Below are 12,092 nucleotides of genomic sequence, written 5' to 3' on the forward strand. Positions count from 1 at the left end.
TGCTATGTCTTTGTTCGAGTTTTTTGGTTTTTTGACAGGAGCGCATATTCGGCAGGCCTGTAAAAGGATTTGTTTCCTGCCGACGTTTGTCGGTCTAGGTTTTTGTTGTTATATCCTTCACCCATACAATGCAGGGGTATATTGGATTTGGGAACAAATAACATATGAAACCTAAAATATTAAAATATGGAAAATATAAATCTCAAAGCCTAGACATTGGGTCTCAAAATTATAAAAGTTTTGTGAGAAGTGCCGGGTATTAGTATTGTCCTTACTTTGAAAACTTAATTCCTGGTTTTTTGTTCAGCTCTTTTGCGTAACAACATTCGGACTTTGGCTTTGCAGTTCGCTTAGTTTTCATTGTCACAGAAGTCGTTGTCATAGCGCGGTCATCAAATTTTTTGTTCATTTGCATACGCTAGCCAGTCGGCCATTTGTTGGGTGTTTGGTGTTGGCGATGGTGCTGGTCACGTGTCCATTGCACTCCCATCTGGACTTGGACGAGAAGGACTTGGACTTGCTCGTGACATTGACGTATGAATGCCTCATAAATACATTCACACACATTCCGGTGGATATGGTCAACTAGGGAGTGCTCCGATCCGGGGTTCAACGACCCACAAAATCCCCAATAAAACTGGCTTCATTAGCCGCCATTAGCCGGCTTTGTCTGAAATTGTACAGAAAAATACTAGAAATAGAGACGGGAAAAAGCAGGAAGCAAAAAACAGAGACAAAATAGGGCCCGAAGCTGAACGGACACATGGCCCATTTGCCTTGGCCAGAGCTGGAGATGGAACTGGAGTGCGTGTGGTGGTGGCTTGTCATTAAAGTTTCATCAACGCCGCAAAATGAAAATGGAACACACAACAAACTCGGCTTAGCAATTCAAAAAATCCCTCTCCTTCCGACCTACAGAAAACTTTCGAACTCCCCGAAGGCCAAGAAGGATTTTGAGGGGGGCAGAGGTCCTTCCTGATATTGTCATTACATGCTTCGGGGGATATTTCTGTGGTGTAACCAAGGCAAATGTACTTTTGACAGTCCAACTCCTGAAAGGGTTGACCAACCCTCCATGGTCGACCCCCGTGACCCCGACAAGCAACCGCAACCCAGAAAAGATTTGTTTCCGAGTCGAAACAACAGATGCTTTTTGCTCTCGAGATGAGGACATCTCCCCATTCAATTGCTCCAAATTGGTTTGCTTAATAGTTTCGAATCCGGTGCCCCGGATCAGCAGCAATAAATGTTAGGTAAGTATTTAAATATTTATTACGGTATTTTGGTGTGACTATCTGGAGTAGCTTGAATTTCAGCAGCCACCTTGGCCAATAAATTTGACTTGTTAGCTTAATTCTATTAATCTAGGGTAGAGAATATTAGCTGGAAAGGGATTGGAAAATAAAGTTATCGAATTTTTTATGTTATAATATTTAAACAACTTTTAAGAAAATTTTTGTTTTGAAAGTTAGCTTTAGCAACATGTTGCGGAACTTTATTGAGCAACATTTTGTGGAACCCAAGTATTTAAAATAGAAATAAATAAAATGATGAATTTCAAATCAATTTTCCAAGTTATCATTAAAATATTGAATATTAGGGGCTTGGCCAATTCTGTTATATTTGTTTCAAATGTTAAAACAACAAAATATGTTTATCTTTGATAAGCTATTGTAAATTATATTTTTATTTATATTTTTTTTATCAAATCGAGATTATTTTTAAACCGACTAGCTTTAGGGGGACCTGTCTTTGATAACACTTGGCCAAGATTATCGGTGCACATCGAACGGTAATAAATGCCAACGCTTGCGATTAGCATAGGCGGTTCTTAGTTGGCTCAGTTGGATCTTGGCCATGATCCTGACCACCACATTCGTGTGCTTCTGCCTGGCTTCGGCCTTCAATTACTTCAGGACCCGCAGGCAGAGGTCGCTGATCAGGAATCTCAAAGGACCCATCACCTGGCCGCTAATGGGATCGATTCAGAAGCTGGTGTTCCTGAGCCCAAAAAGTTCGTTGGTTGTAACATTAAAAACTTGATTAACTTTAGGCAGATTTCTTCAAGCAAAGCAAGGACTATCTGGCCAAGTTCGGCCTCTTCAGTCGCTGCTGGATTTTCCATCGACTCTTCATTCCTCTGGCAGATCTTGAACTCACCAGGCAGCTCCTGGAAAGCGAAAAGAATTTGGAAACAGGCTGTGAACTTATGAAGGATTGGTTGAAAGGCGGTGTTCTTATGTGCCACCAGGATAAATGGCACCATCGTCATGGCCTTATTAGTCGGCTTTTCACAAAAGGAAATATGGAGCAGCTCACGGATTTGTGTCGCAAGGAAGCGGAGGCCCTACTTCCCAAACTTTCGGAGCGGGCAGATCAAGAGGTTTTCGACATTTGGGAGGTTATTTCTCCAAGTATTTTAAACCTAATGATGCAAGTGACTTGCGGTGTAAGCCCCAGTGATAAATATGCCAAAGCCCTACACGAGTAAGTCGGTAAAATTTTGTGTCCCCTTGAAAATGCATGAGACCCCCAGTACGGCCCATAGCGATAGCCATATCTTGGCCAATAATTATCCGATTTCAAAGCGGAATACCTTAAACGATTTGTAGATCGATTCTCTTTTAATCTCCATCAAAATCTACAAACAAAATATTTTTTAGATTTTTTGTCAAATTTTCTGGGTGACCCCCATGGAAAATCGTGAAAATGCATGAGACCCCCCGTATGGCCCATAGCGATAGCCATATCTCGGCCAATAATTATCCGATTTCAAAGCGGAATACCTTAAACGATTTGTAGATCGATTATCTTCTAATCTCTATCAAAATCTAGAAACAAAATATTTTTTAGATTTTTTGTCAAATTTTCTGGGTGACCCCCATGGAAAATCGTGAAAATGCATGAGACCCCCCGTATGGCCCATAGCGATAGCCATATCTCGGCCAATAATTATCCGATTTCAAAGCGGAATACCTTAAACGATTTGTAGATCGATTCTCTTTTAATCTCTATCAAAATCTACAAACAAAATATTTTTTAGATTTTTTGTCAAATTTTCTGGGTGACCCCCATGGAAAATCGTGAAACCTAAAATATTTCTATTACAGTTTAACGGAACTTTATAGGAAGCGTTTTCTAAGTCTGCAGTCTGCCAATCGCTTCAACTATTGGCTAAGTTGTCCATTCATGAGGAGGAGGCAAAATAAACTCATCAAAATCTTAAACCAAGAGCACAAGGATTTAATATCAAGACACCGGCAGCAGCAGTTGAAGAAAGTCAATGGCTTGGAAGGCAACCCTTCGGAGCCGTTGCCTCAAATTTGTCACGAGCCCCTTTTGAAGATTCTTCTGGAAAGCCAAGATCCTCAACTGACTGATGAAGAAATTTTTGCCGAATTGAATACATGCAACTATTTGGGATATATACTTTGCAGTTCAGCGCTATGTTTTGCTATTGTCTCGATCGCCAGAAACCCTACAGTGCAGCATAGCTCTCTGGAGGAGTTAAATAACTCTATAATAGATCATAAGGAATGGCGATTGGAAAAGCTTTCTTATATGGAGGCTTTGCTACTAGAAAGTCTAAGGCTTTACCCACCTCAAGTTATTCTTCAGCGCCAGCTAAAACAGGACTTTCCCTATAGTGCGTATGAGTGATAAATTAATTAAACTTTCTTTTATTAAAAGGTTCATTTTCTTTCCACAGCCCATAGCGTGGTGGGAGATGCTGTGTTGCCCCATGGAGCTGAGATTTACGTAAATCTCTACGAAATGCAACGCCTTGAAAATCGCTATCCAGAACCGAATAATTTCCTGCCTGAACGATTTTTGAATAACTCTACGGAGCTTTTGAGTTTCGGCCTGGGATCACGTAGTTGCCCTGCCAAAAAGTTCACCTTTAATTTGTTAAAAGCCTTTTTGGCTCCCTTGGTCACAAATTTTGAACTTCTTCCCTATGGAAATCAATTACGATTAAACCTTCGTCTTGTTTTGGGTTCATCCAATGGTTTTCAGTTGGCTTTAAAACAAAGAAAGTAATTAAAATATAATTATTGTTAAAAATACGTCTTTTAATTTTTTATTTAAGAGAAGGTGTAGTTTATGCCTTTAAAGCTCAGTTCGCTTTCGCATTCCCAACTGGAAGCCCGTGTCCGAACGCAGGACTATATTTACAACGCATTCCACAGGATCACCCAGGGGCAGGAGCTTATACTCCCGCACGATCTTGGCCAGCATCATCTTCATCTCCAGCTGAGCAAACTTCTGGCCAATACAATTTCTTGGTCCAGCGCTGAATGGCACCATATGAAATGGTGGCACGCGGTCTCCAGTCTCAAATCTCTCTGGATCGAATTTTTCCGGATCAGGGAAGGTTTCCGGTTGACGATGGATGCCGTAGATTCCGAGAACGATCTCAGCACCAGCCGGAATAATTCCATCGCCATGCTTTGAATTGGCTAACCAAATATTGGAACGTGTTAAGGATTAAAAACCATATTATATGAAGAGTACTTACTATACTTGAAGTCATTCACAAGTTTGCGACCCACAATAGGCACTGGCGGGTACATCCTCAGTGACTCCTTGATGACACTCTCCATGTACTTGAGTTCCCCCAGATCCCTTACTGTTACCGGGCGACTCCGATCTGTGCCTATGACCCGCAAGATCTCCTCCAACAACTTTTCCTGCACCTCTGGGTGCCTTGAGACTTCATACAGGCAGAAGGACAGAGCGCTAGTGGTGGTGTCATGACCCTCGAACATGAAGGTGTCCACCTCCTCGCGGATCTCATCGTTAGTCAAGGGCTTGCCATCCACAGTGGCCATCAGGAGAACATCTAGTAGAGCCATCCGCTGCTTAGATCCCACATCATTGGAGCTTTCGTCCGAACGGGAACTCTTCTGCTGCTCCTCCAGAGCCTGGCGGCGCTGCTCGATCACCTTGATGGTGAAGTCATGCATAGTGCGGATGAGCTTCATCTGTCGCCACTTCAGGTGCGGGTGGGTCAAAGTAAACAGAATCTCGCTCTGAAGGTACACCGACATGAAACGCCAACTCATCATGGCAGTGCATCTGCAAGATAAGGAAACACTCTTTATATTCCTGATTTGAGGGGCTCTTAAGATTATAGATACTCACTCATTGACAGCTTCTGCATAGGGTGTGCTGTCCTTGGACTGGGCATATATTTTAGTTCCCATGGCCGTTTCCGCAATAATATCCAAGGCTGCCAGACATACATTTTTGTAGACATCGAAGACCTGTCCGTTGGCCTTTTGCGCCAACCTTTGGACACAGACATTGGACTGCTGGTCAAAGACTTCCACAAACTGCTCCAGAATGGAGAAATGGAAAGTGGGCGTTATGATCTTGCGGCGCTGGTGCCACACCTTTCCATCGCTGAGGAGCAGTCCGTTTCCCAACCACTGGGACAAGACTCGGTAGACCGGATGCTTCACGAGGTGCTCTTGGCTGCTCAAGAGCTGCTCGTTGAATTCCGCATTGGCGCTCATGATCAGTAGGCGATTGAAGACCCAGACTCGCTGAAGATCTCCCCAACGACGGCTATATTCTCTGGTTTTTTTAAGGAATGCTGCAAAAAATTGGTTTGTTAAATATATCTTGTTTGACCTTTATATTTTAATAATATTTTTAAGTCTTATCTATACTTTTGTTTGTCCAAACTGGATTAAAGTTCACGGAGGAAGCTTGGCGTTCCTTTATTGCACAAAAATTCGCATTGATAAGAAACATTTATGACGGCGGTCATTCAGATTTGGATTATCGAAGAAAACAATAACAATTCTGCAATCTTAACTAAATGTTTGTCGGCAAAAAACTCTGCTGGAGAGTATGTATATTTAGGTTTAGATTAAGTATTCTTTGATAATCGACCAACTGTTTACCTACATATGTATATTATTTTTAAACAAGTTCCTTTAACCTTATCTTAACTAAGCATTAGATATATGTACATATATTGTTTAGTTATAAAGTAGTTCTATTTTAGTTAAAATAGTTATATTTTAAGGCAAAAATCCGGTTTAAAGTAAACCGGTTGCATCAGAATATATTTTTCTTATTAATATTTATTAAAATGTCAAGACGAGTAAAAACTTTCATTCTCACGTGACATAATCTATAAAAATGTATTATAAAAATATATATTATAAAAAAAAATGTAAACAAAGGGACAATAATGAATATAATTGTTTATTCGTTTCGTTGAAAAGGCAATAAAAATAAAAATAGTCACGAACACCACTTTAAACAGAAACAGCTGCATTTGCAAAAGTTGTGATTAATATTTTATACTATATATATTAATTTTCATATTTTAAAATATTTTGTATTATAGTACTTTAAAAATGGCATATGTATTCGTACATTTTAATAATTATGGTAAAATATAATATTCGCATTTCACTTTTAAAGATTATATTTCTTCTTTTACCTTTTTATCTAAAAATATTTATATTCACTTACAATATATTCACTTACTTTTTGGAGTCATGCCTATCATGAGATGGAGGGCCCCCAACAAAGGAGGACAATACGGACCCGGCAAATTGGAAACCGCCCTCCGGCGCCGCTCCTGCCCCCGATGGAAGAGCCAGGCGGCCGCCAAGAGCGTAACAACCAGCACCCACAGCAGCATTTTGCATTCTGAATCGCCTCGGAACTGGCCAGCCGATCCGAGTAATTCCACCCGATCCGACGAACGCAGCGGACGTGCCTCTAATCGAATCGGAGTCCAAATGTAACTTCTTAGTGCAATCGGGGAGCGATTAATGCGCTAATCTGTCGCTACTATTCTAATCAACAAGCTAATGAGGCGGTCTTTTAAAAGCGGGTAATTCTGCTAATTATTTCCAGCCCAAGAGAACGATAATAACAGCCCTATTGACACTTTTTTCCTCATTTTTTGTTACTTTTGTTTTTTAAGTAATTTCCGTTAGAGACATTCGTGCGGAAATTAAAACATTTGAGCCAACGGGTCGACCAGGGCCAAGCGAGGGCCAGTAACTGCATAAATGGATAGATGGATGGGTAGATAGATGGCCGGTCTCTGACTGGATGGCGGGATGACTGGATGGATATGGGTTTGCTGGCTGACTTCGAAAAAACTAATTAACAGCAGCTTCCTGGGTCGGGCAACTTTGACTTTTCCATGGTATTTTATTATTTTAAATATATGTATATACAGGACTCGTAGTCGGACTCCGTACGAGTATGCAGATGGAAGTGAAAAGTGTTTTTAATTGCAGACCAAATGTGGATTTTCAATTTTCACAATGACTGGTATAAATAAAATCCTCCGGGTTTCAAGGCTCGTCCTGTTTTTTGTGCGTTTCTGTTTCAGCTTCGGTTTCTGTTTCAGATGCTCTTCTGTGCCGGCACAGAAAGATTTTCCACATTAATGTTGCATATTAAAAATGCAATTTGTTGCATTAATTGCAGCATGTGAAATGTATCGGACAATGCGAGTGATACGCCAGAGCTGCATCCCCCAATCTTCAGCCCTGTTTCAGCCCAAACGAAGCGTACAAGTCACGTTCGTCTCATATGCCGACAGACAACGGGGCGTATGCGTAACGAGGGAGATTGTAATAACTGAGGAGAGGGGAATCGAATAAGGAATGGGGAGGTGATGAGGAGTGGGCTTGGAATTTCCATTGCAGGATATCAAGGACCCTTTAAAGACTACCCATAACGAACTCCTGCACAAAGAATTTATTTTTCGCTTTATTTACATATTATCCACAAAAAAAACAGAGCATCTCCCAAATAGATTTTGGTTTTGGTTCTGGGTTAGGACGTAACGGTCTCGAAGGTGGATACTTCTCAATAGCCTTTTCGGCCAGAGAACGAATTCCCAACCAAGACTCCTGAACCAAGCCGCGAATCGCATAGTTCGGCGGGAAGAACTTGTGCTCCACTCCGTTCTGGTCCGTTCCGGACATCTCGAAAACAAATGCCAGGGGGAATCCCGCATAAAATGCGTAGTCCAGGCTGGTTCCTCCCATCATTCCACCGTAAAAGAAAGCCTGCTTCGTTTTTATCTTAGTACCAGTGCTCCAATATATCCGATCAGAGGCATATTTGGCAATCTCTATATGCTCTGCCTTATTATTGGTGGCATGACTGTAAAAGAAACGAGATTAAATTGGATACTAACAACTCTGAACGTCAACACCGACCCATCATAAACCCACGGATAAAAAATCGATTGATTGGCCGTGTGCAAAGAGAGGTACATTAATCCACGATTAGTCTGAACCAGCTCATGCATAATGTCGCGCACTGTCCTCGTCTCTATTTCGGAAAAAGGTTTACTTCCGGCGAAATGGTCGCTGCAGGGATCTTTCAAGTCCGGATATCCCTCTCCCCAGGAGATGTTAAAATTTCGGTTGAGATTTGTACCATAACAGTATTCGTTGTTGGGGGATCTGTTTGTTCGCCAAAAGTTTTCCAAATTTCGGGAATACTCGTATCCATCTGGGTTGGCTAGGGGCAGCAAAACCCAGTCGTACTCATCCAAAAGGTGGGAGTTGACTTCGTACTCCATAATCAACTGGTGGATAACATATAGGGCTGTGATGGGGCAGAGCCACTCCCGCGCATGAAGGGCGGCATCGATGAATATAGCCCTCTTATTCGGTCTTCCATCTCCATTGGAAATAACCGCCATTTGCAGCTTGCGGTTCTCGTACGTACGTCCCACATCTCTCAGATGAATCCGATTTCTGTGAATCCAAGCTAAATCCTTTAAATACTTCATTATATCCTCATAGCTGGGGTATTCATCCAAATTGATCCTCGGTTCCTGCGGCGCTCTTTTGCGGCGAAAGGATCGTCCCTCTACATGGAAACTGAAGACTGTGAAAATCACGGCGATCGCAAATACAGCACGCCACATCATTCCGCCAAAAATGATCACGACACACTGAATCAGACAGATCGTATTTGTTATATTTCAGGCTTAGCAGATAACAGGGGGAATTCCATTGGGCTTTAATCTGTGATACCCTCGAACAGCTCGGCTTGAGATTATTGTATTAAACTTAGTATTGTCTCTACAGCAATCCCATTTAAAAAAAAAAAATGTTTTTTTTAAGTCTTTGGTTGAGTTTTTGTTTAATTACAGATAAAATATTTGTTTAAGTCGTCATTTTATAGAAACAACATAACTGTAAAGGATATGCCATATGTCTATGCCATTTAAGTTTCTGATTGTTCCAGCTTTAAAGATTAATTTAATCTATAAAGCCATTAATTAATAAACAGACAACCATAATTCCTCAAATTAATATTTATTCTAGGAATTTTTTATTTCTGAAATAATCATAAGAACAATATTTATGTTTTTCTTTGGTATTTTAAATAAAATAAATTTTTAAGTCAAGCTCTGATTAATATAATAGTAGCTTTTAAAAACCTTTTGTTGTGAAACCATTTTTTGGTTTTACTGGAAGGTATATTATTTTAAACTCCCCCAAGTTAGCTTCTATTTTTAGTTTACTCTGTATTTATTTATTTTCTTTTAATGAAATGGTACTATTTAATGATGAGACAGCTTTTAAGGTTTCCGATGAAACGCTAGTTGAAGTAACATTTTGTGGTAACTCTGTTTGACCTGTTTGAGATTTTGGTTTTGTTTTTTGATTTGGCTTAGAGGTAGGTTTAGATGTTGGTTTAGGGTTGCGTTTAGAATTAGTCTTAGGTGTAGGTTTAGAGTTGGGTTTTGGATTAGGTTTACGTGTGGGTTTACGTGTGGGTTTTCGTGTAGGTTTTCGTGTGGGTTTTCGTGTAGGTTTTCGTGTAGGTCTAGAATTACGTTGTCGGTTTGGTTTTGGCGGAACAATTCTTGATAGTTCCATCGCCCTTTCGGCCAGAGATCGTATTCCCAACCAAGACTCCTGAACCAATTCGCGAATCAGCACGCTCGGCGGGAAGAACTTGTGATCCACTCCGTCTCGGCCCATACCTGACAGCTCGAAGGTGAAGGCCAGGGGGAAGCCTAATCTGTCAGCGTAGTCCAGGGCGGTTCCTCTTCCATAAAAGTACCTGGGTACTTCTTTTATCCGCGTACCAGTACTCCAGTATATCCGATCGGTGGCATATTTGGCAATCTGCTGATGCATTATGTTTTTCTTGGTAAAATTGCTGGAAAAGAAATGTGATTTGGTTTCAGCATGACTTAAAACATTAAAACCCACCTTTTCTTATTCCACGGATACAGAATCGATCGATTGGCAGTGTGCAGTGAGAGGTACATAAATCCACGTTTAGAGTCCACCAGCTCATCCAAAATGTCACGCACAGTCCTCGACTCTGGCTCTGAAAAAGGTTCACTGCCGGCGAATTCCTCGCTGCAGGGATCTTTCAAAGCCGGAGAATCCTTGGCCCAGAGAAAGTTGAAGTTTTTGTTCAGATTCGTTCCATAACAGTGTTCATTGTTGGGGGATCTGGTTTTGGTCCAAAAATTGTCAATATTTCTCGAATACTCGTATCCGTCAGGATTGGCGAGGGGCAGCAAAACCCAGTCGTAGTCATCCAACAGGTAGGAGTTGACCTCGTACTCCACTAGCAACTGGTGGATAACATATAGGGCTGTGATGGGGCAGAGCCACTCCCGCGCATGGAGGGCGGCATCAATGAATATAACCTTCTTGTTCGGTCTACCATCTCCATTAGAAATAACCGCTATCTGTAGCGTCCGGTTCTCGTACGATCGCCCAACATCTCTCAGATGGATCCGGTTCCTATGAACCCAAGCCATGTCCTTTAGATACTTTACTATATCCCCATAGCTGGGGTATTCATCCCAATTAATTTGCGGTTTCTGCAGCTCCCTTTTTCGAGAGGATCGTCCCTCCACAGGGGAACTGGAGACTACGAAGATCGCGGCGATCGCAAACAGAGCTGCTCGACACATCATTCCAGCACCAATGATTGAGAAACACTGACTGAAATGGACCATTCGGCTTAATTTTTTTTGCTGATAACAAAGGAAAGAGAATTTTTTTATGGGGTTCTTTTGCGACTTACTCGGATGCAGATTAAAAAACTCTTACTATGAAATTTTTTTTTAAATTAAAGTTCTCTGTAAAAACTTATCTGTATATAAGTTATATACTTATAGTATATTTATTTAACATTATTCCTATTGTTGTTTCAAATTATCTAAATAAAAGCTCTGATTCATCGGAATTAACGCAAATAAAATTTGGATTTCGTGGAAACTATTTTGCGCCAAAGTACCAGTAGAAAAACCCAAAATGCTGGAGAATTTATAAAGTTTCTTGTCTTTTGCAAAACGTTTTTATCTTCCTTGACGGTTGTTGCCGTTTTGCGGTTTCAAAGGCCATTAAAAAATGTAATTATGTTGATAAATACGTCTTACTGGGCATTTTTATTTTGCCAACTTTCCTTCGTACGAAAAGATCCTGAATATGGAGGACCGGCCCTGTGCCGGAATGGGGGAAACTTTAGCCGCAGCGGCTAAACAAAAACCAACAACTAGCGGCTTGGCCTTTCTTCATCTCGTGTTTATTTTTGCTCCCTTTTGCATTTTGTTGGATGTTGCAACTTTTCAGCCAACAAATTTACTTGCCACGGACGCAAAATATTTTATCATTGCGCCTTTTAGCACTCAAGTGGCGGATAGAATCGCCAGCAAGTAAGGAGGGTGGTAGCCGGCTCCTAGAGGTCCTGAAGGATGCTGGACTTTTTGCATTTAAGCAGAGTTTATGGCTCTATTTTTGCAAATTGTTGCCTTTGCCATTCTTTTTCAATTTTGTTTGGACAGAGCCAAGTTTCTAACCGCTTTTTGGGTAATCATTTTGGCCATTACTTTGATGGCTAGCTAATGAAGCTATCATTTCAAAAACTATGGAGAAAAAACGTGGCTATTGCGACTTTTCAATTTCCTACTCCACTTTTCCGATGCAAAATTAATGAGGCTGCAAAAATTTGATTTCAATCTTCGATTACGACACTCGATGGCCTCCAATACGATGTCCTCCAATGTGCATAATTTACGAGGAGGAGAAAAATCTTATTAGTTCATAAGCCGTGCCATT

The 12,092-nt window shown here is 41.0% G+C and overlaps 4 protein-coding genes across 4 annotated transcripts; 1 reads left to right on the forward strand and 3 right to left on the reverse strand.

Moving 5' to 3' along the window:
* Positions 1-1,857: 1,857 nt before the first annotated feature.
* Positions 1,858-4,041, forward strand: Cyp316a1 (Cytochrome P450 316a1). Its single transcript, XM_017244670.2, has 4 exons — positions 1,858-2,014; positions 2,058-2,487; positions 3,111-3,646; positions 3,710-4,041. The coding sequence occupies exons 1-4, from the start codon at positions 1,858-1,860 to the stop codon at positions 4,039-4,041; spliced, it is 1,455 nt and encodes a 484-aa protein (XP_017100159.2).
* A 36-nt stretch (positions 4,042-4,077) lies between these two features.
* Cyp4d8 (Cytochrome P450 4d8) lies at positions 4,078-6,672 on the reverse strand. Its single transcript, XM_017244599.3, has 4 exons — positions 6,508-6,672; positions 5,146-5,599; positions 4,520-5,079; positions 4,078-4,460 (listed from the first exon to the last, which is right to left on the reverse strand). The coding sequence occupies exons 1-4, from the start codon at positions 6,662-6,664 to the stop codon at positions 4,111-4,113; spliced, it is 1,521 nt and encodes a 506-aa protein (XP_017100088.2). The 5' UTR covers positions 6,665-6,672; the 3' UTR covers positions 4,078-4,110.
* Positions 6,673-7,734: 1,062 nt separating this feature from the next.
* Positions 7,735-8,940, reverse strand: LOC108127600 (carboxypeptidase B1). The gene is made up of 2 exons (XM_017244746.3): positions 8,208-8,940; positions 7,735-8,151 (listed from the first exon to the last, which is right to left on the reverse strand). Exons 1-2 carry the CDS (start codon positions 8,927-8,929, stop codon positions 7,764-7,766), a joined length of 1,110 nt encoding a protein of 369 aa, XP_017100235.2. The 5' UTR covers positions 8,930-8,940; the 3' UTR covers positions 7,735-7,763.
* A 504-nt stretch (positions 8,941-9,444) lies between these two features.
* On the reverse strand, positions 9,445-10,945 carry LOC108127499 (carboxypeptidase B1-like). The gene is made up of 2 exons (XM_017244598.3): positions 10,227-10,945; positions 9,445-10,173 (listed from the first exon to the last, which is right to left on the reverse strand). Exons 1-2 carry the CDS (start codon positions 10,943-10,945, stop codon positions 9,537-9,539), a joined length of 1,356 nt encoding a protein of 451 aa, XP_017100087.2. The 3' UTR covers positions 9,445-9,536.
* Between the last annotated feature and the right edge of the window lie 1,147 nt (positions 10,946-12,092).

This window comes from Drosophila bipectinata, chromosome 3L (genome assembly GCF_030179905.1).
Source record: "Drosophila bipectinata strain 14024-0381.07 chromosome 3L, DbipHiC1v2, whole genome shotgun sequence".
Classification (NCBI taxonomy): Eukaryota; Metazoa; Arthropoda; class Insecta; order Diptera; family Drosophilidae; genus Drosophila; species Drosophila bipectinata.